The 26,168-nt window shown below is 49.7% G+C and overlaps 1 protein-coding gene across 3 annotated transcripts; it reads left to right on the top strand.

Annotated features, from left to right (window-relative positions):
- The first annotated feature begins 4,744 nt into the window (after positions 1–4,744).
- On the top strand, positions 4,745–26,168 carry TMEM161A (transmembrane protein 161A). 3 transcript variants are annotated; one of them, XM_070519499.1, is made up of 14 exons: positions 4,813–4,848; positions 6,016–6,086; positions 7,673–7,776; positions 7,887–8,028; positions 8,382–8,462; positions 8,789–8,886; positions 9,000–9,156; positions 10,151–10,302; positions 24,354–24,414; positions 24,511–24,654; positions 24,756–24,869; positions 25,019–25,193; positions 25,316–25,412; positions 25,712–26,168. In XM_070519499.1, exons 4-14 carry the CDS (start codon positions 7,964–7,966, stop codon positions 25,963–25,965), a joined length of 1,398 nt encoding a protein of 465 aa, XP_070375600.1. In that variant the 5' UTR covers positions 4,813–4,848; positions 6,016–6,086; positions 7,673–7,776; positions 7,887–7,963; the 3' UTR covers positions 25,966–26,168. The 3 variants fall into 3 exon arrangements, with proteins under 3 accessions (XP_044629087.2, XP_070375599.1, XP_070375600.1); XM_070519498.1 differs by lacking the exon at positions 6,016–6,086 and having other exon boundaries at positions 4,791–4,848; XM_044773152.2 differs by lacking the exons at positions 6,016–6,086; positions 7,887–8,028 and having other exon boundaries at positions 4,745–4,848.

The following is a 26,168-nucleotide window of genomic DNA, read 5'->3' as shown; positions in this document are numbered from 1 at the left end:
AAGAAACTGTCTGTCGCTGCGCAGAGCCATACCCCACCCGGGTCCTCCCCTCTCTTCCCCAGCGGCCTCTCCAGAAGCCGCCCCTGAGAGGGGGACCCCAGGGCGGGTGGGGTGTCCGGGAGGACGGCGAGTAGGGGTGGGGACGTGAGGGGAGGAGCCCTGCAGGGGGCACCAACGAGCAGGTTACACCGTGGGGCGTGGGTGCTCAGCCCGCTGGGGTCCTTGGGGACCGCGGAGATCAGGCGCCTGGAGTGGTTGCACGTCAGGGACGAGGGGCTGGGCCGTTTACCCGCCAGCTCCTGGGGGTGTCGGGTGGTGGGCTCAAGGGGAAGCAGCCAGGCCGGGCGCCATCGCTTGCAGCAAGAAGCTAAGCTGTTCATCTTTTAAATGGGCGTATCCCTTGACCCCTTGACCCAGCAATTCCGTTCTACCGGAGGGAGGGGGGAGCCAGGGGTTTATCCATCCACTTCGGGGGGTGCAAACTCCCATCGCTCGAGCCTGTCCCGTGTGTAAGGGCCCACTTAGGGGTCCAGGAGCCAGAGGGAGCACCATGGGCTCATCCCGCGTCCAGCCACCCCCCGCGGTGATCTCAGTGGGATCTTTATAACGCTCAGATCTGACCCCTGACTCAGCTGCCCCCACCCCACTCTGTCCCTGTCTCCCACCCTGTCCCCTGCCCTGAGCCCCCTAGAAATACTTGCAGTGTCAACACCAGAGCCATGCTGGTCCTTGCTCCTGGACCACCTCCCTCAACCCCCAACTTGTGTCCTTTTTAGACTGCTTCCTACCCTCCAAGGCCCAACTCCATGTCCTCTCCTCCAGGAAGCCCTCTGCACTGCCCCCAGCTGAGAAACTAGCTCTGACTGCTAACTGAAGCAGACAAAGGGTTTGTTGAGTGGAGATCATGGGTTTGGACTGGAATGTGGAAAACATGGAGTGTCGGCATCAGCCCTTATGAGATTTGCCGCCTCCCCCACAGTCACTCTACCAAGATCCAAAGCTGACCAGTCCAGCTCAGCCAGGGGTGGGCAAGTCAGCTTGACCAACAATTTCAAGACCTTTATCCACTCTTGTCACCCCAGCGCCCCGCAGAAGGGCTTTGTCAGTAAAACGCAGTGCCTTGATTCCACCATTATCGCACACTGCCCTAGATGGTAGATGCAGAGGTGAAGCGTGTGCGTCACCGGCTTCAACGTCGGTCCAGGGATTCCTTCCCTGGCGCCTCCCCTCCTCCGGTAGTCCTCCCTCCCCAGCCAAGACTTTGAGTGGACTCCTTTGAGGGGCAGGGGGAGAGGGCAAAAAATGTGAAGTGACAGACCTTTTTGTGAGGTGAGGGCACTCTTTTAAGTGGCTGTGCTTGGAACACCATCCACATGCGAGACACAGGCTGGGGTTTGTCCTCCACGATCTTCCCAGTCTGCAACACCTTCATCTGCAGTGAAGTTGGGGCTTTGGGGCCCATTTTCTACGGGAGGAACAAGGCATGATCAAAGCTTATAAAGCTCCCCTCCCTGGGGCTTCTGTGGCAGGGGGTGGGGGCAGGGTCCAGGGCCAAGAGCAACAGGAGGCCAGGGGCATTGGAGGGATACTCCGTGGTGTGTTTGGGGGTAGAGCCACCAGGACCCCCAATGGCTCAGATGTGGTGGTAAAGGGAAGAGGATGCCATGGGTGCCTCGCAGCCTTGACCTGGATGGGGGCGATGAGGGAGCCCCCTCCATGCAGGATGTGGGGTGAACTCAAGACCTCTGTAGAGTGTCCGAGTGAGGCTGGAGGGTTCTGTCAGACTCGGGTCCTAAATCCTCCCCACCAGCTCCCTTCTGTCCCCACCCGCCCTCAGAGGAGGGTGAGTCTCTGTCCCAGCTCCAGCCCATGACAGTGGACTCCGGGCTCCGGGGTGCACATGGACCCCGCCACCCCTGGCAGTACCATTGCCGAGGGCACGGTGGTCACCAGGAGGGTGCAAATGCTCCACCTGGTTACCCTTCTGGGGATCTTGCTCAGGTTGCAAGAATCCTGGCCATTCACATGGGTGGATGAACTACCCACGTGGTTGCCCCCACAGTGTTGCAGTCATGGCTCCCCACACAACCAGACACAGGACCCCTGGGGGAAACTGAGGCACGGCCTTCTCAGCCTCTGGATCTCACCCTCATGGGGGACAGGAAAATGGGCCAGTCCCTGAAGTCAGTGCCCACAGGCTAAGCTAAGTGTGGGGTTCATAAAAATGTGGGCTGCTTTCAAAAGCTGTGCCGGGGTGGGGGTGGGGGCGGTTTGCCCAGGGCCGGTGGGTGTGGTTCTGCTTCCCCAACCATCAGAGGCCGCACTCTTGCCATCTGCCATCAGGTGGCAACCAATGGTCTGCTTTGGATTCTGTGCATCCCACTCAAAACATAAAAACAAAATAGAAATAGTAATAAATAACTAAAACCCATCTTGGTTTCCAGGGACTCCACCCTATGTTTTCAGGCTCTGAGCCTGGAGATGCAGAAGGGGCTGTGTCACATGTCACCCGTGTGTGTGTGATTATACGTGTACAGCTTGGGGTGTCCCTGGGCCATAAGGGGACAGTGGGCAGGCTATTGGGTTCTAGAAATGCCTCTGGGTCCAGACCCCAGCTCTGCTCCTGCTGGCTGTTTGGGGAGGAAGCAGGGAGGGTTGTGTGGGAGTGTTCAATCACCAGTCTTTCTAAGGACACCATGGTGACCTCAGCCAGGGCCACTGTCACCATCAGAAGGGTCCTGAATCTCCCAGGAGCTCGGTCACTGGTTGGAAGCACCATGAGAAGTGTGGCCTGGGCACAAACATGATGATGGAAGTCGGAGATCTGAGATCTGCATTTGCAAGAGCACCATAAACAGAGATGGGAGAACCGTCAGTGTGGAATGAGAGCATGGACCTCAGTGTAGTCAGAGAATGTGGGATGTTAGTGTAGACAGACATAGGGAGCATCCAGTGAGGATCGGGGAATGTGAGGACACAGAATGTGGATTCACCCAGTAGAGGATAGAGAATGAGGAACGTCCAAATCCAGTGTGGAACAGAGTGGGGAACATCCAATGCAGGACAGAGACGTTGAGCAATGAAGATGAAGTACATGAACCAAGAGAAGACATTGGCATTTGTTCAGCATAAATGGGAGCCATGGATGGTTGTGAGCAGAGGAGGGACATGGTCTGGCTCAAGTGTTAACAGGGGCCCTCTAGCTGCTCAAGGGCAAGCAGACTGTGGGGTGTGGGGTAGGGGATGGGGGATGGCAGCCACAGGAGGCCAGGGAGGAAGGGACTGCAGGTGAGAGATGATAGAGGCTGGACTGGGTGGAGGCTGTGAAGCCAGGCGGGAGTGTGATTACACTTGTAAGGTGACAGATCAAGTGTGGGGCAGAAGAGGAGTCAAGGCCAACTCCAGAATTTGTGGATAAGCACGTGGAGGATGGAGCTGCCTTTTCTGCAATGGGGAGGCTGCAGAGGGAAGATGTGGAGCTCCTGGGGCTGGGCTTTGGTGAGTTGCCTGTGGTTCTCCACGTGGGGGTGCTGTGACACCTGGACTCATAAGCCTCGTGCCCAGAGGAGAAGACAGGATGTGAAGTAGAGATTTGGGCCTCTGGGAACCTCAGTATCTTCATCAATTCAGTGGAGACGATTGTCCAGCCACCTCAGCCTGCTGGAGGGAGCATATGAGTCAGTCCCCCCTTCCCTAGCCTAGTGCACAGTGGGCCTGCAGCAAATGCTTTTCTTTCTTGGTCTCCCTTCTCTGACACCCTCTCTAAATCCCAGCTTCCCTGGATCCCATCTGTATACTGTAGCCCTGAGGCGCATCTCATGGCCCCCATGTGGGTCCTGAAAAATCCCAGTGACCCTCACTCCTGCTGTCACTCACCCTCTCTCAAGGGGATATTCTGAATCTAGAGGACCAAAGTCACCGTGAATCCCCTGCAAACAGACATCCACATATGCTTATAAACAAAGAAACACCACAGAGACGAGGCAATCAACTACACGGGCCCCACCCACAGCTACCCATCCCATAAAGATCCTCAGACATCGTGGCACCCACATACATGTCCACACTCAGGCAGACACATTTATCCATACAAACACAGATGGCAAAACTTAGGCACCTATGCTAGAAGCCCTTTCCTCCAAGCCTTGAAACAGAAAACATCAGAACATCAGATTCCTGAGGCTGACATTTGGTCCTTGATCCAGCCATGACTGAAGCTGACACTACTTCTAGAGTTTTCTGTTACATAAGCCAAAATTTTCCCTTTCTTGCTGGAGCTCATTTGAGTTGGCGTTTTTTGTTTGTTTGTCTCCAGAGTCCTGTCTGTAGAGATGAATAAGACTTTTGCCAGGTGAAAAAGTTGAAGAAGGAGTTGTTTCAAGATGGAAGGCAGCATTTACAGAGGCTTGGAAGTATGATAGCATGGCTGGTGGCAAGCTTAGGAGTCTAGTCAGTGGGAGTCATTGAATGTCCTTGATCAGGGTAGTTCCACGCTCAGAACTACCCAGCGGGAGAGAGTGTATGGATAGATGAATGTAGTCGCTACAGACCTGCGAGCCAGGTGCAGGTGAGGAGACTGAACCTCGGAGAGGGCAGCCACACAGGGGTCCCAGAGACAGTCCTAACCCAACTACAGTCTGAGCTTGTCGAGCGTCTTCCAACTACAATTTCCGGCATGCAACGCGAGCGATCCCTTGTCCCTCGTGATTTGCCCCAGCTCCAAGCCTGATGATTGGTCGCACGGGCTGCTTGTCAGACCAGGGTCGGGCTCTGACTGGTCGAGTTCCCACGAAGCGCCCTGAGCCCCAGGCCCGTGGGTTCGCGCACCGCGCTCCTGCGGCCGACATGGTGAGCCGGCGGCTGCGGCGTGGGGGCCCCTCAGGGCCGGGGGCGTCTGGGGAGACGCCGAAGGGACGGGGGTCCCTTTGTGGGGATTGAGGGCTCGGAGGGACTCGGGGTCGCGCTGAGGACCGTGTGTCTCTCTTTGGGGTCAGAGTCTCGCAGCGGGACCTGTGAGGGTCCGGGGGTCAAGCTGCCGGGACTGGAACCGCCTGAGCATTCTGGGGCTCTGGCAAGTCTCTCAGGACCCTCTAGGACCTGAGGTCCTGCCGAGGGGTAGTGGCACCGCGGAGCGGATAGGGACCCGAGCATGTTCGTCCCTCGCGAGGGAGATCTGGGGACTCTGCGGACCAGGGTCCTGCGGAAGCGTAGTCCATCGAGGGTATCGGGGCGCGTGGACGGGCCAGGGAGCCCTGAGAGGAGGCCCCAGGCCCCGGGATCGGGGTGGCTCAGGGAGCGGGAAGGTCCCGGAATTGCAGACAGCACGGTTGAAACCCTCAGGTCTCACGCGGCTCCGGGTCCAACCCCTTGAGTCAGTTCTTCCAACTTTGCCCGGCCCCTCGTGGGGAGGCTGGTGCGGGGCGAGGGCGGGGACCCCAGCCCCGAGGGGTTCGGACTGGGCAGAGGAAGGGACAGCCTGAAGGGGACTGGAAGGCGGCCTCACCCTGCCTGGGGCGGGGGGAGGGGTTCCCCGAGGAGGGGCGTCGGCGGAGGGCCTGAAGGAAGAGAGTTGATGGAGGGGTGCTTGGAAGTGGGGGTCGTTCCCGGCCGGGGTGCGGGTCTCGGTGGGAGAGGAGGGAAGGGATCCCGGAAACAGGATGGAGGAAAGTCGCATTGAATTAGTAGGATTCTCAGATTTTCGGATCAAAGATCCGGGGAAAGGCTTTGAGCAGAGGAGGACCGTGGCCTGATGGGAGGCTCCAGAAGATCTTTGGAGATCTGCAGAGCGTGGACCCCAAGCCTGGAGGCTGCTGGGTCGCGGGACTTGAGAAACATGCCTGGGCGGACTTTGGGAGCTTTAGGTGGAGGGACGCGTGTCTTTTTTCCCTCCTTCCTTTCCGTTCCCTTGCTTTCCTCCTCTTTCCATTCTTCTTTCCTTTCCTTCCTCCCTCCCTCTCTCTCTCCGTCTGTCCAACCTGACGTCTGGATGGGCGGTTGCTGGGGCTTCCCGGGAAGGGCGTGGAGGAGGCACGGTCGGCGAGCTCGGCAGAGAGATCTGGGCTGGAGGTGCCCATGTGCTGGGCCAGGTCGGTGGTTAAAACCCTGGCAGAGGATGCGGTCACAGGGGAGAGGCTCCCCAGGCTCTAAAGTTTGGAGAGCGGCTAGTGGAAGGCGCTGGGGGGCGGCGGAGGAGGGGTCCTAGGAGGAATGGCGGGCCGCGGACCCCGCGGCACACTGGGTTTGGAGGGGCCCACGGTCCCTGGTCATTGGTGCCCGCCAGCCAATCTGCACTTGGGGGGTGGAGAAGGTAAGCAGTGAGACTAGGAGACTGGTGAGACCTCCCAACCCCGTTATTGAAAACATATTCTAGTCTCGGTTTACGAGGCTCAGGCATAGAGAGAATATCCTATTAGAGGGTTATTTGAAGGGTAAATTTCTCAGCAGTCATTCTGAATTACAGTGCTAGGTCGATATCCATCACACCAGAGCTTTTCCCATTAAAGTTAGCTTATTCTTGCCTGATTAAAAAATAATTTTAATAATTAGTTTTAATATTAATCTTTATTTAATTTTAGTTGTTAATTATAATACCATAATACCCGTAGGCAGCTCTCCTGAGCACATAATATTACATAATTACTGATGGCAAATGGGTATTTCCTGCATTCAAGCAGGTAAACCCAGCTTCATGTTCAGACTGATTACCAAAATCATTTCTTCCAAAACTTTTTAAAGTAGGTATATGAAAACGTGTTATGAATTGTTGTTTAAAAGGTCATTACACAGAACTTGGTGAGAAAATTCCTAATTAAGAAACAGTTATCCCAGGGCCAGCCCTGATGGCCTAGTGGTTAAGTTTGGTGTGCTCTGCTTCAGCAGCTGCATTTGGTTCTGGGGGCAGCTGCACACCACTGGTCTGTCAGTGGTCATGCTGTGGCAGGGGCTCACATACAAAAAGAGAAAGACTGACAGTGGATGTTAGCTCAGGGCAAATCTTCCTCAGCAAAAAAAAAAAAAAAAAAAAAAAAAGTCATTCCACTCAAATATCTTGCTCCGGAAACAGGCAGTGGCCAGAAATAGATGCTTTCCAAGGAGGTTGATTACAAAAGGAGGGAGAGGAGGAGAGGGTGATGGAGCCCCCAGGCATAATTTAAGACGGGAAAGACTTTGGGGGACCCAGCCGCCAGGGTGAAGGTTGAAGCTTGAAGCTCACCAGAGACAGTTGGTGCGTGGGTGGGACAGTAGGAGAGAAGCCGCTTTCCCTGGGTGTGCCAAGCTCCTCCTCCATGGGGAGGGTGGTAGTGAGGGTACAGGAAACAGAAGAGGAAGCACCCCATTTCTAGATGAGGAAACCGAGGCTCAGGGAGATTAATACCTGAAATCCATAGCAGAGGCTGGAGGGGAACCCCAGTCTCTGCTCCAGTGCCTGCCCTGCACCACCCTACACCCCAGCCAGGTCGAGGTGGTGGGGGGATCTGCCCTCAGCAGGGGCTCCCAGGGTTGGGTCCAAGCTCATCCCAGGCCTCTTCTCCAAGATGCAGCCTGAGCCGGGAAGGGCCCTCCCTCCCCCACCTGCCCCCTGGCGTCTCTATAAATAGCCCGGCTTCGGCTTCGGAAGGAGTGAGCTTGTCACCCTCTGGCAGGCACTGCCCTTCATATCCCCTCCCCCCAGGCCGTCCTCGGAGTGCAGCTGGTGGTGACCCTGCTCACCGCCACCCTCATGCACAGGCTGGCGCCGCACTGCTCCTTCGCGCGCTGGCTGCTCTGCGATGGCAGGTGAGTCGCAGGAGCCGCAGCCCTTCGCGGGCAGAGGGAGGGGCCCACAGACCCCCGCCTCCGCTTCCCCCAGCCGCCTCGCCCTGCATGGCATTTTTGTTGTTTTTTAGCACAACTTTATTGAGACGTAATTGGTGTACAATCAACTGCGAATATTTGAAGCGCACAGTTGGATCAGTGCTGACAGATGTACACCCGTGAAACTGTCCCCTCCCTCGGAAGAGCAGCTGCTTCCCCGACTCCTGCCTGCCTGTAATCCAACCCCCTTCCACCCGCCTCTCCTTGCGATCCTTTCCCGCCATGCTTTTTGTCCACGGTTGAGTCTCAGCTGCTTCCTGAGAGCTGGTGGAACGAACTCTCTCCCCAGGACAGTGCCACACCTGCTCGGCTAAGAGAGTTAGCCAGCACATTCAGGGGTGTCCAGCACCCCCCTGCACGTCCCCAGCCAAACCCAGCCCACCTCCCGTGCCTTCAATGGCCCCTGCCCATCCTGTCCCCAGCCGTTTCAGAGCCAGCCCTCCCTCTGACTCCAGTCCCAGATATTGGGGCTCACTGCCTTGACCCACCATGCCCCAGCTGTCCTGACTGCCTGTCTTTGCCCTCAGTCTCTTCCGATACAAGCACCCATCCGATGAAGAGCTTCGGGCCCTGGTGGGGAAGCAGAGACCCCGAGGCAGGAAGGAGCGGTGAGTGAGCCCCAGCCTTCGGGGAGTGGCTGGGGGTGGGGTGGGGCAGCACCTGGGAGAATCAGGACACCCAAGGAGGAGGAGAGGGGCACCGGCATTCATTGGTTGCCTCCAGTCAGCATCTAATGCTTATTGGAATGTGCTCTGGGCCAGCCTTGTGGGCAACTGGTGCCAGCACCCTGGAGTGCAGAGGAGACCCAGGTTAGGGGAGAAGGTGTCTCTTGGGCCAGCTCCTTCTGTGCTGGGGTGCTGGGGTTGGGTAGCCTGCCATGCCTGACTGGGGGAGGAGGAACCTGGAGATGCTGCTCTGACACCCTCCCCACCAGGTGGGCCAATGGCTATAGTGAGGAGAAGCCGCTGTCTGTGCCCCGAGATGCCCCTTTCCAGCTGGAGACCTGCCCCCTCACAGCCGTCGATGCCCTCGGTAACAGGCCCACTGGGTCCCCAACTCCCCTCTCGGCCCACACCCTAATGGGATGAGATGGGGCAGGGAGCGGCCTGGGCGGATGGCCAGCACTGAGCAGCTTGTCCATGCAGTCCTGCGCTTCTTCCTGGAGTACCAGTGGTTCGTGGACTTCGCTGTGTACTCGGGAGGCGTGTACCTCTTCACAGAGGCCTACTACTACGTGCTGGGCTCAGCCAAGGAGACCAACATCGCTGTGTTCTGGTGTTTGCTCACCGTTGCCTTCTCCGTGTATCCTTCCTCCAGGCTCCCTGGGTGGGGCAGGGGGAGGCATGTGGGAGCCGGATCTGAAGTCCCCTGTCTCCCGCTAAACTGGTATATCAGTTACTGACTGCTGTGCCACAAACCTCCGCAATCTTGTTGGGATAAAGCAGCCGCTTTGCATTGGCTCTGGCTTTGGGCTGGGCTCAGCTGGGTCGGCTAGTCTCCGTTCCATTCCAAGTGGTCCAGCCATCCAGCAGGCTAGCCCCAGCTTCCTCACTGCAGGAGCAGAAAGGCCAACAAGGAAAAGGAGCCTCTGCAGGCCACCTGAGGCTTTGCCCAAAGTCAGCCACCCCTATCCCTGTCCATTCTCTTGGTCAAAGTAAGTCACTAAGCAGCCCAGATGGAGAGGCTGGAAAAGAGAAGGCCCATTCTGCAACTTTTAATTAAGCTGCTTGGAGAGCAGAGGCAAACTGATGACTTTGAGGACCCTAGCCAGGGAAAATGTCCTGGAATGGGCTTGTGAAGAAGCGAAGCCTATCTTGATGCTCACACTGGTTCTGGAAAGCCCCATGGGTCTCTTTTGGGGCAGACTCTCAGGTACAGCCTGTATTTATGATAGTGTCTCAGAGGAACAGGAAATTCACCTGCTGTGAATGCCGCCAGGAGACTAGGTGGGTCAGGCAGGCGGGACCCCTAGGAGACAGACTTGGTGGCCATTTCTAACTGGCCACACGTAGTATGATGAATCAAGCTGGAGGCCCAGGCACACCTGCCCCTGCACACCCCCATGCCAGTGACACAGGTGTGAGCAGCCCTGGGTCTTGTCTTCTGGGCTTGTTCAGTGGCTCACTCTCCTTCATCACTAACTTGCTCCCTGGGACTTCAAACCCAAACTCTGGTATTTGTGTTCCGGAGTTGAGGGATCACTGGCCGGGGGTGGGGGGTGGGGGGCAGGGGCGGGGCGGGGAGAACAGGGGAGGGGCACTACAGGCGCTCAAGGCCTCCTTAGCCGCGTCCCCAGCAAGGTGTTCCTGACTGTGACCCGGCTGTACTTCAGTGCGGAGGAGGGGGGTGAGCGCTCCGTCTGCCTCACCTTCGCCTTCCTCTTCCTGCTCCTGGCCATGCTGGTGCAGGTGGTGCGGGAGGAGACTCTTGAGCTGGGCCTGGAGCCAGGTATGTGCAGTGGGGGGCCTGGGGTCGACACCTCCATCACTCCCTCGTGTAAGCTGTCGAGGGTGGGGTTTAAGTGGCTTGTTCCACGTAGTAGGTGAAGGAGGGGGCTCCTGGGGCCCGAGCAGTCTCCATGGGTGCTTGCTACCCTGGGTGCCTCCTTGGGCTTTGGGGATGAGAGGACACCCTGTCTCACTGTTTCTGATGGACGCCTGCGGCTGCAGCTCTTCACCTGGGCACGTCCGTTCCCTCCAGTTGTTGTCTACCCGGCAGCCACAGTGACTTAATATTTACCTATTCTAATTTAATTTGGGGAGGAAATAGGTAAATGGTATAAAATTCATAAAGTATAAGAAGACACACAGTAAAAATCACCCTTCCACACTGGTTCTCTTCCCCAGAGGAAACCTAGGGTCCCACTTTCCTTTATTCATGTAAAACAGTAGTGCATATGGCTCTACACCTTGTCTTTTTCCCTTAAAAACAATAAATATTGGAAGTTGTCCCTTGACACTACATACAGTGCCATTTTTTGTAACAGCTACGTGATATTTCATTTTATGGATGTTCTATGATTATTTAACCAGGTCACTATTTATGGACATCTAACTCTTTTGTTATCAAATGTTGTTACACAAAACCAAGCTGTTACACAACCGTGTTGTATGGGAACAGCCTTGTGCATGTGGCCCTGTGCAAGAAAGTGCATTTGTAATTTTGATAATGTTGCAAATTGCCCTTCAGGAAAAAATGTATGAACGTGCCTGTTCCCCCCTCATCCTCTCCAATGTGTTTGCTCAGGCTTTTCCATCTTGGGTGATCTGATGGGTAAAATGTAAAAATGTAAGTGAGGTTGAGCATCTTTTCATATGTTGTAGAGCCATTTCTATCTCCCTTTCAGAGCTATTATTTTACCCACTTTTCTACTGGGTTCTTGACCCTTTTATTGATTTGTAGGAGGTCTTTATATATTAAGGAAACTAGCCTTTGTATGGGATAGGAATTGCAACTATTTTTTATTAGTTTCCCATTTTTCTTTTGACTTTCTCTATTCCTTGAATGACCTTTTAAAAACGTAATTTGGATCACATCACTCCTCTGCCTGACACCAGACTCCAGTGGTCTTTGGATAAAGACCAAAATCCTCACCATGGCCCACATAACTCTGCTGACTCCTAGAGTTTATCTTTCCAGTTCTCCCCACTTTTCAATTTTTAAAATTATAAAATGTTTGATATATACAAAAGAACGTATATATGTAAATTACACAGCAAAATAATAATATAAACACCCATGAACCCATCTCTCAAATAAGAACTAGAACATTCCCAATGCTCCTGTAGCATGTCGCTGTGCAACCTTGATCCCACTGCCTTCCTCTCCTACTCCCAACCCAACCAGTTTCTCAAATTTTGTGTTTACCATTCCTTTGCCTTTTTTTTTTAACTTTTTATTAAGATTATGATAGTTTACAACCTTGTGAACTTTCAGTTGTACATTATTGTTAGTCATGTTGTAGGTGCACCACTTCACCCTTTGTGCCCTCCCCCCACTCCCCCTTTCCCCTGGTAACCACCAATCAGTTCTCTTTGTCTCTATGTTTAACTTCCACCTATGAGTTGAGTCATACAGAGTTCGTCTTTCTCTATATGGCGTATTACACTTAACATAATACCCTCAAGGTCCATCCATGTTGTTGTGAATGGGACGATTTTATCTTTTTTTATGGCTGAGTAGTATTCCATTGTATATATATATACCACATCTTCTTTATCCACTCATCACTTGATGGGCACTTAGGTTGCTTCCACATCTTGGCTATTGTAAATAATGCTGCGATGAACATAGTGGTGCATGGGACTTTTGGAATTGCTGATTTCAAGTTCTTTGGATATATACCCAGTAGTAGGATGGCTGGGTCATAAGGTATTTCTATTTTTAATTTTTTGAGAAATCTCCATACTGTTTTCCATAGTGGCTGCACCAGTTTGCATTCCCACCAGCAGTGTGTGAGGGTTCCTTTTTCTCCACAACCTCTCCAACATTTGTCACTTTTTGTTTTGGATATTTTTGCCATTCCAACAGGTGTAAGGTGATATCTTAGTGTAGTTTTGATTTGCATTTCCCTGATGATTAGTAATGATGAGCATCTTTTCATGTGTCTATTGGCCATCCGTATATCTTCTTGGGAGAAATGTCTGTTCATGTCCCTGCCCATTTTTTGATCGAGTTGTTTGATTTTTTGTTTTTGAGCTGTGTGAGTTCTTTATATATTATGGAGATTAACCCTTTGTCGGATATATAACTTGTAAATATTTTTTCCCAACTAGTGGGTTGTTTTTTTGTTTCAATACTGTTTTCCCTTGCCTTGAAGAAGCTCTTTAGTCTGATGAAGTCCCATTTGTTTATTCTTTCTATTGTTTCCCTCATCTGAGGAGTTATGGTGTCCAAAAAGATTCTTTTGAAACTGATGTCAAAGAGTGTACTGCCTATATTGTCCTCTAGAAAACTTATTGTTTCAGGTCTAACCTTTAGGTCTTTGATCCATTTTGAGTTTATTTTTGTGAATGGTGAAAAAGAATGGTCAATTTTCATTGTTTTACATGTGGCTGTCCAGTTTTCCCAGCACCATTTTTTGAAGAGACTTTCTTTTCTCCATTGTATGCTCTCAGCTCCTTTGTCAAAGATTAGCTGTCCATAGATGTGTGGTTTTATTTCTGGGCTTTCAGTTCTGTTCCATTGATCTGTGCACCTGTTTTTGTACCAGTACCATGCTGTTTTGATTACTGTAGCTTTGTAGTATGCTTTGAAGTCAGGGATTGTGATGCCTCCAGTTTTGTTCTTTTTTCTCAGGATTGCTTTAGCAATTTGGGGTCTTTTGTTGCCCCATATGAATTTTAGGATTCTTTGTTCTAATTCTGTAAAGAATGTCATTGGGATTCTGATTGGGATGGCATTGAATCTGTAGATTGCTTTAGGTAGTATGGACATTTTAACTATGTTTATTCTTCCAATCCATGTGCATGGAATGTCTTTCCATCTCTTTATGTCATCATCAATTTCTTTCAGGAAAGTCATGTAGTTTTCATTGTATAGGTCTTTCATTTCCTTGGTTAAATTTACCCTAAGGTATTTTATTCTTTTTGTTGCGATTCTGAATGGGATTGAGTTCCTGAGTTCTTTTTCTGTTAGTTCGTTATTAGAGTATAGAACTGGTACTGATTTATGTATATTAATTTTATACCCTGCAACTTTGCTGTAGCTGTTGATTATTTCTAATAGTTTTCCTATGGATTCTTTGGGGTTTTCTATATATAAGATCATGTTGTCTGCAAACAGCGAGAGTTTCACTTCTTCATTGCTATTTGGATTCCTTTTATTTCTTTTTCTTGCAGAATTGCTCTGGCCAGGATCATGTCGTCTGCAAACAGCAAAAGTTTCACTTCTTCATTGCTATTTGGATTCCTTTTATTTCTTTTTCTTGCAGAATTGCTCTGGCCAGGACCTCCAGTACTATGTTGAATAAGAGTGGTGATAGTGGACACCCTTGTCTTGTTCCTGTTCTCAGAGGGATGGCTTTCAGTTTTAGCCCATTGAGTATGATGTTGGCTGTGGGTTTGTCATATATGGCCTTTATTATGTTGAGGTACTTTCCTTCTATTCCCATTTTATTGAGAGTTTTTATCATAAATGGCTATTGGATCTTGTCAAATGCTTTCTCTGCATCTATTAAGATGATCATGTGGTTTTTGTTTCTCATTTTGTTAATGTAGTGTATCACGTTGATTGACTTGCGGATGTTGAACCATCCCTGTGTCCCTGGTATAAATCCCACTTGATCATGGTGTATAATCTTTTTAATGTATTGCTGTATTCGGTTTGCCAGAATTTTGTTGAGGATTTTTGCATCTATGTTCATCAGTGATATTGGCCTGTAGTTTTCCTTCTTTGTGTTGTCCTTGTCAGGTTTGGGGATCAGGGTGATGTTGGCTTCATAGAATATGTTAGGGAGTGCTCCACCTTCCTCAGTTTTCTGGAATAGTTTGAGAAGGATAGGTGTTAAACTTCTTTGAATGTTTGGTAGAATTCTCCAGAGAAGCCGTCTGGTCCTGGACTTTTATTTTTGGGGAGGTTTTTGATTTACGGTTTCAATTTCTTTACTTGTGATTCGTCTATTCAGATTCTCTGTTTCCTCCTGATTCGGTTTTGGGAGGTTGTAAGAGTCTAAGAATTTATCCATTTCTTCTAGGTTGTCCAATTTGTTGGCATATAGTTATTCATAGTATTCTCTTATGATCCTTTGTATTTCTGTGGTATCTGTTCTGATTTCTCCTCTCTCATTTCTAATTTTATTTATTTGAGATTTCTCTCTTTTTTTCTTAGTGAGTCTGGCTAAGGGTTTGTCAATTTTGCTAATTTTTTCGAAGAACCAACTCTTTGTTTCATTGATCCTTTCTACTGTCTTTTTTGTTTCCATATTGTTTATTTCTGGTCTAATTTTTATTATTTCCCTCCTTCTGCTGACTTTGGGCTTTCTTTGTTCCTCTTTTTCTAATTCTGTTAGGTGTCGTTTGAGATTGCTTATCTGAGATTTTTCTTGTTTACTGAGGTGAGCCTGTATTGCAATGAATTTCCCTCTTAGGACTGCTTTTGCTGCATCCCAAATGAGTTGATATGGTATGGTGTGTTTTCATTTTCATTTGTCTCCAGATAATATTTGATTTCTTCTTTAATTTTTTCAATAATCCATTGTTTGTTCAGTAGCATGTTGTTTAGTCTCCACATTTTTGCCCCTTTCCCAGCTTTATTCTTGTAGTTGATTTCTAGTTTCATAGCATTATGATCAGAAAAGATGCTTGATATTATTTCAATCCTCTTGAATTTATTGAGGCTTGCTTTGTTTCCCAAGATATGGTCTATCCTTAAGAATGTTCCACGCGCACTTGAGAAGAATGTGTAACCTGCTGTTTTGGGATGGAGTGTTCTGTATATATCTATAAAGTCCATCTGGTCTAATTTTTCCTTTAATTCTATAATTTCCTTGTTGACTTTCTGTCTGGATGATCTATCCATTGGTGTTAATGGGGTGTTGAGGTCCCCTACTATTATTGTATTGTTGTTGATGTCTCCTTTTAGTTTTGTTAACAGTTGCCTTACAAATTTTGGTGCTCCCTGTGTTGGGTGCGTATATATTTATAAGTGTTATGTCATCTTGGTGGAGTGTCCCTTTTATCAGTATAAACTGCACCTCTTTGTCTTTCTTTATCTGTTTTGCTTTGAAGTCTGCTTTGTCTGATATAAGTATGGCGAGACCTGCTTTCTTTTGTTCATTATTAGCTTGGAGTATTGTCTTCCATCCCCTCACTCTGAGTCTGTGTTTGTCTTTGGGGCTGAGGTGTGTTTCCTCGAGGCAGCATATTGTTGGGTCTTGTTCTTTGATCCATCCTGCCACTCTGTGCCTTTTGATTGGAGAGTTCAATCCATTTACATTTAGAGTGATTATTGAAATGTGGGGGCCTAATGCTGCCATTTTATCACTTGTTTTCCGGTTCTCTTGCATTTCCTTTGTTTCTTGTCCCATGGTTTTTGGACTACTAATTCAAGTAGGTAGATTTCTATATTGGTTTTCTTCTTATTTGTAATTTGTGTCTTTATTCTTGTTATTTGTTTAGTGGTTACCAAGTGGTTTGTATAAACATCTCATGGATGAGATAGTCCATTTTCTGATAGCCTCTTATTTCCTTAGATTAAGACGTTCCATCCCCTTTCTCTTCCCCTTCTAGGTTGTTATTGTCAGATTTTTTTTTCTCTTCCTTCTTGGGTTGTGAGTTTGTGGTTAAAATGACAAGATTATATTCATTCTTGGTGTTTCCCTTCCTTTTATCTTTAATGTTATACTTAATTTTTGCTAACCTGTTCTGATGGAGAGCTGCTACTTTCTGTTTTTGTCTTTCCACTTATCTCCTTTGCTCTGGGTTTTGTAACCTCTTTCCTTTTTTTGATTTTTCAGGTATGAGGGTCTTCCTGAGCATTTCTTGTAGGGGAGATCTTGTGGCAATGAACTCCCTTAACTTGTTTATCTGGGAAACTTTTTATTTCTCCATCATATTTGAAGGGTATTTTCGCTGGATAAAGTATTCTTGGCTGCAAGTTTTTGTCCTTCAGAGTTTTGAATATCATTCCACTCTCTCCTAGCCTGTAAGGTATCTGCTGAGAAATCTACTGACAGCCTTATGGTGGTTCCTTTGTAGGTTATTTTCTTCTGTCTTGCTGCCCTTAGTATTTTCCCTTTGTCATTGACTTTTGCAAGCTTCACTACTATATGCCTTGGGGTTGGTCTTTTTACATTGATAAAGTTTGGAGATCTATTGTCTTCTGTCACATGGAGTTCCATCTCTCTCCCCAGGTTTGGAAAGTTCTCAGCCATTATTTCTTTGAACAGGCTTTCCACCCCCTTCTCCTTCTGGGATACTTTCTCCCTCTGGGATACCTGTAATCCTTATGTTGCATTTCCTAATTGAGTCGGATAATTCTCAGAGAGTTTCTTCATTTCTTTTTAGTCTTAGTTCTCTCTCCTCCTCTATCTGCAGCATTTCTATATTCCTATCCTCCAAATTGCTAATTCTGTCCTCCATATTATCAACCCTACTATTCAGAGAGTCCAGATTTTTCTTAATCTCCTCCATTGTGTTCTTCATCTCCAATATTTCTGATTGGTTCTTCTTTATAGTGTCAAGCTCTTTTGTGACATAGCTCCTGAACTCATTGAGTTGTCTACCTGTGTTCTCTTTTAACTCATCGAGTTTTTTAATGATGGCTGTTTTGAATTCATTGTCATTTAGGTTACAGATTTCATTGTCTTTGGGATTGTTTTCTGGGTACTTGTTATTTTTCTTCTGTGCTGGAGATTTAATATATTTTTCATACTGCTTGATGGCGTGGATTTGTGCCTCCGCATAGAGATAGAATGTAGTTACTGCTTCCACTTGCTTCTACTGGAGTGAGGGGAGCAGCTGTTTAATCTGCACCAACCAGGAACCCTGTCAGCTGTTGCTGACTGGACCTGGGCCCCTCCTCATAGTCACAGTGGTCCTGTGGGGTCTCTTGTCAGCTGTGGGGACAGTTGCAAGGGGGCCTCAGGTTGCTGGTGCCTACTGTTGCAGACCACCTAGACGTGCTCCCTCCTTAGGGTCTGCAGCGGTGTTATGGGCTTTCACAGCGGCCGGGACCAGGTTCACGTAGATTCACAGCTCTGTCACCATCAGGGCCTGCAAGATCTCGCTTGTTCACTGTGGGCTGCAGCAGAGCTATGGGTATCTACTGCAGTCTGTGCTTAGCTCACCCAGCTGTGCTACTTCTGCCTCAGGGCCTTCCAGCCTTGTGAGTGCCAGGCGGGGCCTCTCCGCTAATACTGCGCAGAGGCTTTCACTGTGGCTGCTGTGGGACTGTGGATTTCCCCCCTGGACCGTGGAGCAGGCTTGCTGGGACTCCAACCTGTCACTGCCCACTCACACGGGCTTACTAGGTGTCCCTTTCCCTCTCTGGGCCACAGCGGGAGATCGTGAATCAGAGGCAGCTGGTGGGCTGGTGCACCACCTGGGATCCTCCTGCCCTGGGGCCTCCCAGCGTTCTGAATGCTAGGTGGGGCCTCTCTACTAATGCCGAGTAGAGGCTTGCCCCGCGGCTGCTGTGGGACCATGGAATTTCCCCTTGGACCACGGAGCAGGGCCATTGGGGCATCAACCTTCCCCCACCCAGTCCCATGGGCCCACTGGGTGTCCCTTGCCCTCTCTGGGACACTGCTGGAGTCTGTGAGTCAGAGGTAGCTGGTGGGCTGCTGCACCACCCAGGATCCCCCTGTCCCAGAGCCTCCCAGCATTCTGAATGCTGGGTGGGGCTTCTCTGCTAATGCCAAGTAGAGGCTTGCCCTGTGGCTGCTGTGGGACCGTGGATTTCCCCCCTGGGCTTAGGGGCAATCGTGGGGGGCTTAGGTAGGACTGTGGTCACCTGTTTCCACCGTCACTCCACCAGTGCACTCATGCCTGCCTTGGTGCGTGGTGGTGCTATGAGCGTGTCCGCTGGAAGAAAGTCACTTGCAGGTACTAGGCTGTCTGGGGGTTGGGGGTCAGAGAGTTTTCACCTATCTCCACCTCCTGCCTGGGGGGAAGTCCATCCACCTTCCGATGTATAGCAGCATGGGTCTCTCAGGCATCCTGAAATGCTGTGTGGATATCCTTTGTTGACCGATGATGAATGTCCAATTAGATGTAGATTCGAAGGGGGAGAGACAAAGAAGACTGCTCACTCAGCCATGTTGCTGACGTCACTCTCCTTTGCCTTTTTAAAAAATAGTTTCCTCTCAGATGTCTCTGCCCCTAGAGAATTCATTGTTCAGTTTTGCAGTGTGTGCTCCACAGCTCATGCTTTCCTCTCTGATACTGTTTCCAAAACTGGGCTGTGTTGGCCTGGGGCCTTCGGTTCATCTCTCGTCACGGATGTATGATGTTCTCGTCCTTACTTGTCCATTCTCCTGTTGATGGCCATTTAGCTCTCTCACAGTGCTACAGGGATCACTCTTGTACGTGTTTGCTCATACATGCGTGCAGGTGTTTCTTTCAGGCACAGGACTTGGGGACCATGGGATCATGTTCACCTTTATAAGATGGTGCCTCAGCATTTTTCAGAGCAGTTCTCCCAGCCTGGCCACCACCTGTGTGGCCTAGCGTCCAGAGTGTGGATGCTGGGCTCAGGCTGCCCGCTGATTCCTGGCCATGCCGAGGGTGAGCTTGGGTGGCTGCACAACCCTCCCTGCCTCGGCCTCCCTGCTTGTGAGGTCGGGTGCTGATGGCGCCAACCTGCAGGGCAGTAAGGTTCAAATGAGTCAAAATCTGTGGAAGATGCTTGGTTTTTGCCCATCTGGCTGTGTAAAATGTGGCCTCTGTGGTCTCAACATGCAATTCTCTGGTTGCCTGGGAGGCTGAGCATGTTTTCCTGTTATGAACGGGATTCAAGTTTCTTCTTCTGTGAAAAGATGGTTCCTATTGTTGCCCATTTTTCTTTTGGCTGTGTGTCTTTTTTAATTTTAATTTTAACTTATTTTACACATAACATAAAACTTACCATCTTAATCTTTTTTTTTTTGAGGAAGATTAGCCCAGAGCTAACATCTGCCACCAATCCTCCACTTTTTGCTGAGGAAGACTGGCCCTGAGCTAACATCCGTGCCCATCTTCCTCTACTTTATATGTGGGATGCCTGCCACAGCATAGCTCGCCAAGCAGTGCCATGTCCGCACCCAGAATCCAAACCAGTGAGCCCCGGGCCGCCAAAGCAGAACATGCTGCTGTGCCACCAGGCTGGCCCCCCATCTTAACCATTTTTAAGTGTACATTTCAGTGGCATTAAGTGTATTCACATTGGTGTGCAGCCATCACCACCATCCATCTCCAGAATTCTTTCATCTTGCAAAACTGAAACTCTGTCTCATTAAACACCAACTCCCCGTGCCCCTCCCCCAGCCCCTGGTGCCCTCCATCCTACTTTCTGTGTCTATGAATCTGTCTCCTCTAGGGACCCCGTATAAGTGGAATCACACAGCATGGGTCTCTTTGTGACTGGCTTCTTTCACTTGGCATAATGTCCTCAAAGTTCATCCATGCTGTAGCATGTGTCAGAATTTCCTTCCTTTTGAAGGGGGAATAATATTCCATTGTGTGGCTATGCCACATTTTCCTTATCCATTCACATGTTGGTGGACAGTTAGATTGCTTCCATGTTTTAGCTGTTGTGAGCAATGCTGCCATGGACACACACGTACAAATGTCTCTTCCAGTCCCTGCTTTCAGTTCCTTTGGGTACACACCCAGAAGTGGAATTGCTGGGTCAGGTGGCAATCCTATGTTTAATTTTTTGAGGAACCAACAAACTGTTTTCCACAGTGGCTGCACCATTTTACATTCCCACAACTAATGCACAACGGTTCCAACTTCTCCACATCCTCACCAACATTTATTACTTTCTGTTTTTTGGTTTTTTTTTAAGAATAGCCATCCCAATGGGTGTGATGGTATCTCATTGCGGTTTTGATTTGCCTTTCCCTAATAATTAGTAACGCTGAGCATCTTTTCATCTGCTTGTTGGCCATTTATATATTTTCTTTGGAGAAATGTCTGTTCAAGTTCTTTGCCCATTTTTGAATCACGTTGTTTGTTTTTTTGTTGTTGAGTTTTAGGAGTTCTGTATATATACTGGATATTAATCCCTTATCAGATATATGATTTGTAAATATTTTCTCTTATTCTTTGGGTTGCCTTTTTACTCCATTGATGGTATCTTTTGTGTGTGTGTGTGAGGAAGACTGGCCCTGAGCTAACATCTGTGCCCATCTTCCTCTACTTTATGTGAGATGCCTCCACAGCATGGCTTGACAAGTGGTGCCAGGTCTGCACCCAGGATCCGAACTTGTGAACTCTGGGCCCCTGAAGCCGAGCATGCAAACTTAACCACTACACCACCGGGCCAGCTCCCACTGATAGTATCTTTTGATGCACAAAAATGTTTAATTTTCATGAGGTCCAGTTTATCTATTTTTTAATTTGTTGCCTTTGCCTTTGGTGTCATATCCAAGAAATCATTGCCAAATCCAACGTTGTGAAGCTTTCCTGGGGCTGTATGTTTTTTTTCTTGTTGATTTGTAAGGTTTCTTTATATGTTCTGGATGCTGATCCTTTGTTACATGTGTTGCACACACTTCCTTCTATCAAATCTGACACCATTATTTCATGAACCACTGAAAAGAGATTAAAAAAATACTGTCACTTAAACTACTGCATGCCATCAATTGTCACATGTATCCCAATTTCAGAAAAGTTAAAATGTGAAAAAAAAACCATGTATCTTGGAATTGATTAAATTCCCAATTTGTGGGGCCGGCCCAGTGGCACAGCGGTTAAGTTCACATGTTCTGCTTTGGCAGCTCAGGGTTCGCCGGTTCGGATCCCGGGTGCGGACATGGCACCGCTTGGGAAGCCATGCTGTGGTAGGCGTCCCACGTATAAAGTAGAGGAAGACGGGCATGGATGTTAGCTCAGGGCCAGTCTTCCTCAGCAAAAAGAGGAGGATTGGCAGCAGATGTTAGCTCAGGGCTAATCTTTCTCAAAAAAAAAAAAAATTCCCAATTTGACGTGTGTGTCTTCAATTTCTTTGTGGTGTTTTTCCTTTAAAAAAATTTCCCAAATGTTTTATTTTTAAAGATTTCAAACCTACAGAGAAGTTGGAAGAATCCCCTAATGAACCCTCATACACCCTTGACCTATATTCATTTGACCATGTTTGCATTATTTTCATCTCCACACACACATGCATCACACTTTTTTTTGGCTGAGCCATTGAACGTAGTTACAGCCATTGCCTCTAGTGTCTTTTGATGAAAGGAATTTGTTATTTTAGTTAATTTTTGTCTTGAAGAAATTCCCTTCCCTTCCCTACGATCAGAAAGACATTCTGTATTTTCTTCCACAATATTTCAACGTTTGCTGTTCACACAAACCCTCAGACTCCTGGGAGTTCACTTTTGTGTTATGAGGTAGGCATCACATTGAGTGTCTTCCATGGAATAACCTTGCTAAGCAATTGCATTTTTAGTGACTTGTGGAATCTTCTGGTTTCTTTCATCCTTTTCAATCCTTCTCCTTTAGTGTGGCTGGCATCGCTGGATTCTAGAACAGCACTGTGATAGGCTTCCTTTTCTTGTTTGCAACTTCTTACTTTGCTACTTAGCTCATTTTCAGCCTCTTCTATTCCTATTATAACATTTGAAGCTATAAATATTTTACTAAGTTCCACTTTTGTCTACCCCATAAGTTTTGACTTGTATTTTCATTTCCATTCATTTATAGGTATTTTAAAGTTTCTGTTGTGATTTCTTCTTTGACTTATGAATCAATATATGTGTTTTTAAAAACTTCAAATGGAGAACTTAAAAAAAATTCTTATTTATTTCTAGCTTAATTGCACTGTGGTTACAGAAGATGGTCTATTTGTAATAAATTCTTTAATATTTGGTAAGACTTGTCTTATGGCCTAGAATGTGTTCAGTTTTTGTGACTATTCCACATGTTCTTGAAGAACATATATTCCCTGCCTCTATGGGTCAGTAAATTCAAGGGTTTTTTTTGTTTTGTTTTGTTTTGAGGAAGATTAGGCCTGAGCTAACTACTGCCAGTCCTCCTCTTTTTGCTGAGGAAGACTGGCCCTGAGCTAACATCTGTGCCCATCTTCCTCTACTTTATATGTGGGATGCCTGCCGCAGCATGGCGTGCCAAGTGGTGCCATGTCTGCACCCGGGATCCAAACCAGTGAACCCCGGGCCGCCGAGAAGTGGAACATGTGAACTTAACTGCTGTGCCACCGGGCTGGCCTCGGTCAGTAAATTCAAATCTCCATCTTTCCTAACTTTTCATCAGCCATTAAAGGGTTAATCTCCCTTTGGGAGGATGGAGCTCTCAATTTCTCCAGGTTGTTCTGTCAATGTTTTCTTTATATATTTTGAGGCTAATTGACAAGGTGTTTACAAGTTTAGATTTAGAACATCTTCGAGGCAAATCAGCCACTTTATCATGATGTATTGACCCCTCCTGATTCTTTTAATATTTCTGTCTTAGTCTAGTTTATCTTGTATTAATATATCCTCTCTAGCTTTCTTTTGATTAGTATTTGTTGTATCTTTTTAACATCCCTTTTCTTTCAACCTTCCAGTGACCTTATGTTGAGGCATGCCTCCTTTAAAACACATATAGCTGGATACTTTCAATCAAGTCTGACCATCTGTATCATTCAATTTCAAAGTTTAGTCTGCTTACATTTGTTGTGATTACTGACATATTTGGCCTTGTTTCTGCCATCTTACTTTTTTGCCTTCTATTTGTTGCTGTTGACATTGGCTGCCAGCCTAATTGTCCTTCCTTTATGGGTGATCTGTCTTAACTCCCTGGCTGCTTTGCAATCTGCTTCTTTTTGGTATTCCACAGTGTCACCACAGTGTGTCTAGGTATGGATTCCTTTGCATGTATCTGGTTTGACATACTTTGTATGTGTCACCATTCTGCAGACTTTTCAACCATTCTCACATCTCCTCTGCTCCATTCTCTCTCCCCTCTCTCTGGGACTGGGATTTGACTTACGCTGGACTTTCTATTCTGTCTTCCTTATCTCAATCTCTCCTCATATTTCCCACTTTGTCCTTCTGAGTTGGAATCTAACTGACTTCTTCATATCTGATTCATTAATTCCTCCTTTGGTTGCTGCTAATATGCTGTTTAACAACCTATCATTTCAGTAATTATAGTTTTCCTTTAGCAAAGCCTAGTTGGTTCCTTTGCAAATCCAATGGTCATCTGAGGTACTCATGTCGCCTGTTCTGTGATTCCAGCTTTTATTTTCCTCAGGGATTTCACACATAATTGGTAACGCCAATTTCTGAAGTCCTTGGAGTCTAAACTTGTCTATTTTTCCTTTCTGCTGACTCTCCTTTATGGTGATTTGTTTCCTTGTGTGTTTGGTGATTTTGGTTGTGACTCATATTTATTTACTTTTACTCTGTGGGAAATCTGGGGGCCTGAATGGAGGATTCCTTCCAGGACTTTGGTTTTTTCCTGCAGGAACCCTTCATGCCCTTCCAGGTTCCTAGGATAATCCAGGCAGCTCAGACTCAGTGCCCCCAACTCTGTCTCCTGTCCGATCAAGGGTGTGAGCCTGGTGCATTCTCCTAGTCCAGTGAAGGGTGTGGGTGTCAGCCTGGTGCATTCTCCTGTCCAGTCAAGGGTGTCGGCCTGGTGCATTCTCCTAGTCCAGTGAAGGGTGTCGGCCTGGTGCATTCTCCTGTTTTTTGAAAAGAGCTGCACGTAACCCGAGAAAAGTCCTCATGCCTGGCACAGGGCCTGGCTGCCACTGGTGTGTTCCTACCTGGAGAGCAAAAGGATGTCTTGGGAGGGGGCAGAGCAGGCTCCGAGGCCCCAGGGGCCTACTGAACACTGCCCTCTTCTTGTCTTCCCTAGGCCTGGCCAGCATGACCCAGAACTTGGAGCCACTTCTGAAGACGCAGGGCTGGGACTGGGCGTGAGTGCTGGGAAAGGAGGGGAGCAGGGGCAGGCTGTGTCCTGCAGGTAGGGTGCTGACAGGCCTGGGGCTGCCTGACTCTTCTCTTTTCCCCAGGCTCCCTCTGGCCAAGTTGGCCATCCGCGTGGGGCTAGCAGTCATGGGCTCCATGCTGGGCGCCTTCCTCACCTTCCCCGGCCTGCGGCTGGCCCAGACCCACCGGGATGCCCTGACCATGTCAGAAGATCGGCCCATGCTGCAGTTACTTGGGGGCCAGGATGGGTGGGGTTTAGGGAGCCTGAGGGAGAGGCTAGGGAGATGGCGGGTGCCCAGGCCTCACCCCTCTGTGCCCTTGCCCCCAGGCTCCTTCTGCACACCAGCTTCTTATCCCCTCTGTTCATCCTGTGGCTCTGGACCAAGCCCATTGCACGGGACTTCCTGCACCAGGCGCCCTTTGGGGGAACACCCTACTCCCTGTGCGTATGGGGTGGTGCTGGGAGGGAGGGCAGCTGGGGACCCCTGTATGTACTCCAGTCTCCGAAGCTCAGGGAGGAGGCTTGGGCCCTGGGGGAAAATCCCTGGTCGGGGTAGCCTCGCTAGCACCCTCGCCCCTCCCTCTGGGCAGGCTGTCGGACTCTGTCTTCGACTCGCTGCGCCTCTGGGTGCTGGTGGTGCTGTGTCTGCTGCGGCTGGCGGTGACCCGGCCCCACCTGCAGGCTTACCTGTGCCTGGCCAAGGCCCGCGTGGAGCAGCTGCGGCGGGAGGCCGGTCGCATCGAGGCCCGTGAGATCCAGCGGCGGGTACGGGCGCCCCGGGCGGGGAGGGAACCGGAAGCTCAGGGCGGGGCTCCGGGTCCCTCGGGCGTGGGGTCACCCGGAGCCCAGATGGTCCCCAGCTGCAGCCAGTGCTACCTGCCCACCAGGTGGTGCGGGTCTACTGCTACGTGACGGTGGTAAGTCTGCAGTACCTGACGCCGCTCATCCTCACGCTCAACTGCACGCTGCTGCTCAAGACGCTGGGTGAGAAGGAGCGGGCGGGGCGGGGCAGGGCGGGGCTGAAGTGGGGGCGGGACCTGGAGATAGAGCGGAGGGGGCCCACGGATAGGGTGGGCAGGACCTGGAGCTAGAGCAAGGCGGGGCCGGGGCGGGGCCTGAAGTGGGGCGGGAGGTAGAGCCCGGGGCAGGCGCGGAGACTGGATGGGTGCGGAGCCGAGCCTGGGGCGCGGGGCGGCAAGTGAGAATCTGCTCCGCTGCGAGACTGGAGGCCCACACCGTCTGTGCCTCCACCCATCCTTCGCTCCCCGCTCCTCCTCCTGCAGGTGGCTACTCCTGGGGCCTGGGCCCGGTCCCCCCGCTGTCTCCCTCCCCGTCCTCCGGCAGTGATAGCCCGGATGGCCCGTGGGAGGACGAGGCCCAGCAGACGGCGGCCCGGATCGCCGGGGCCCTGGGCGGCCTGCTCACGCCCCTCTTCCTCCGCGGCGTCCTCGCCTTCCTCATCTGGTGGACCGCCGCCTGCCAGCTGCTCTCCAGCCTCTTCGGCCTCTACTTCCACCAGCACCTGGCGGGCTCCTAACCGCTTGCGGGACACAGGAGTCCCCTCTGTGCCCGTCCCTTCACCGCAGTGCCTGAGCCATGACCCCCTTTGACCCTCAGCTTCGGCCTCGAAACTGTCTCCTCTGGGCCAGGTGGCAGAGGATCCCATGGCCATTGCGGTTTGACGACAGAGGGAGGGGCAATCTTCTGAACAAATAAAGGAGCAGGCCGCTTTTTACAACA

The sequence above is a fragment of the Equus asinus genome, chromosome 10, assembly GCF_041296235.1.
Source record: "Equus asinus isolate D_3611 breed Donkey chromosome 10, EquAss-T2T_v2, whole genome shotgun sequence".
In the NCBI taxonomy this organism is placed as follows: Eukaryota; Metazoa; Chordata; class Mammalia; order Perissodactyla; family Equidae; genus Equus; species Equus asinus.
This window is presented reverse-complemented; position numbering and strand designations above follow the sequence as displayed.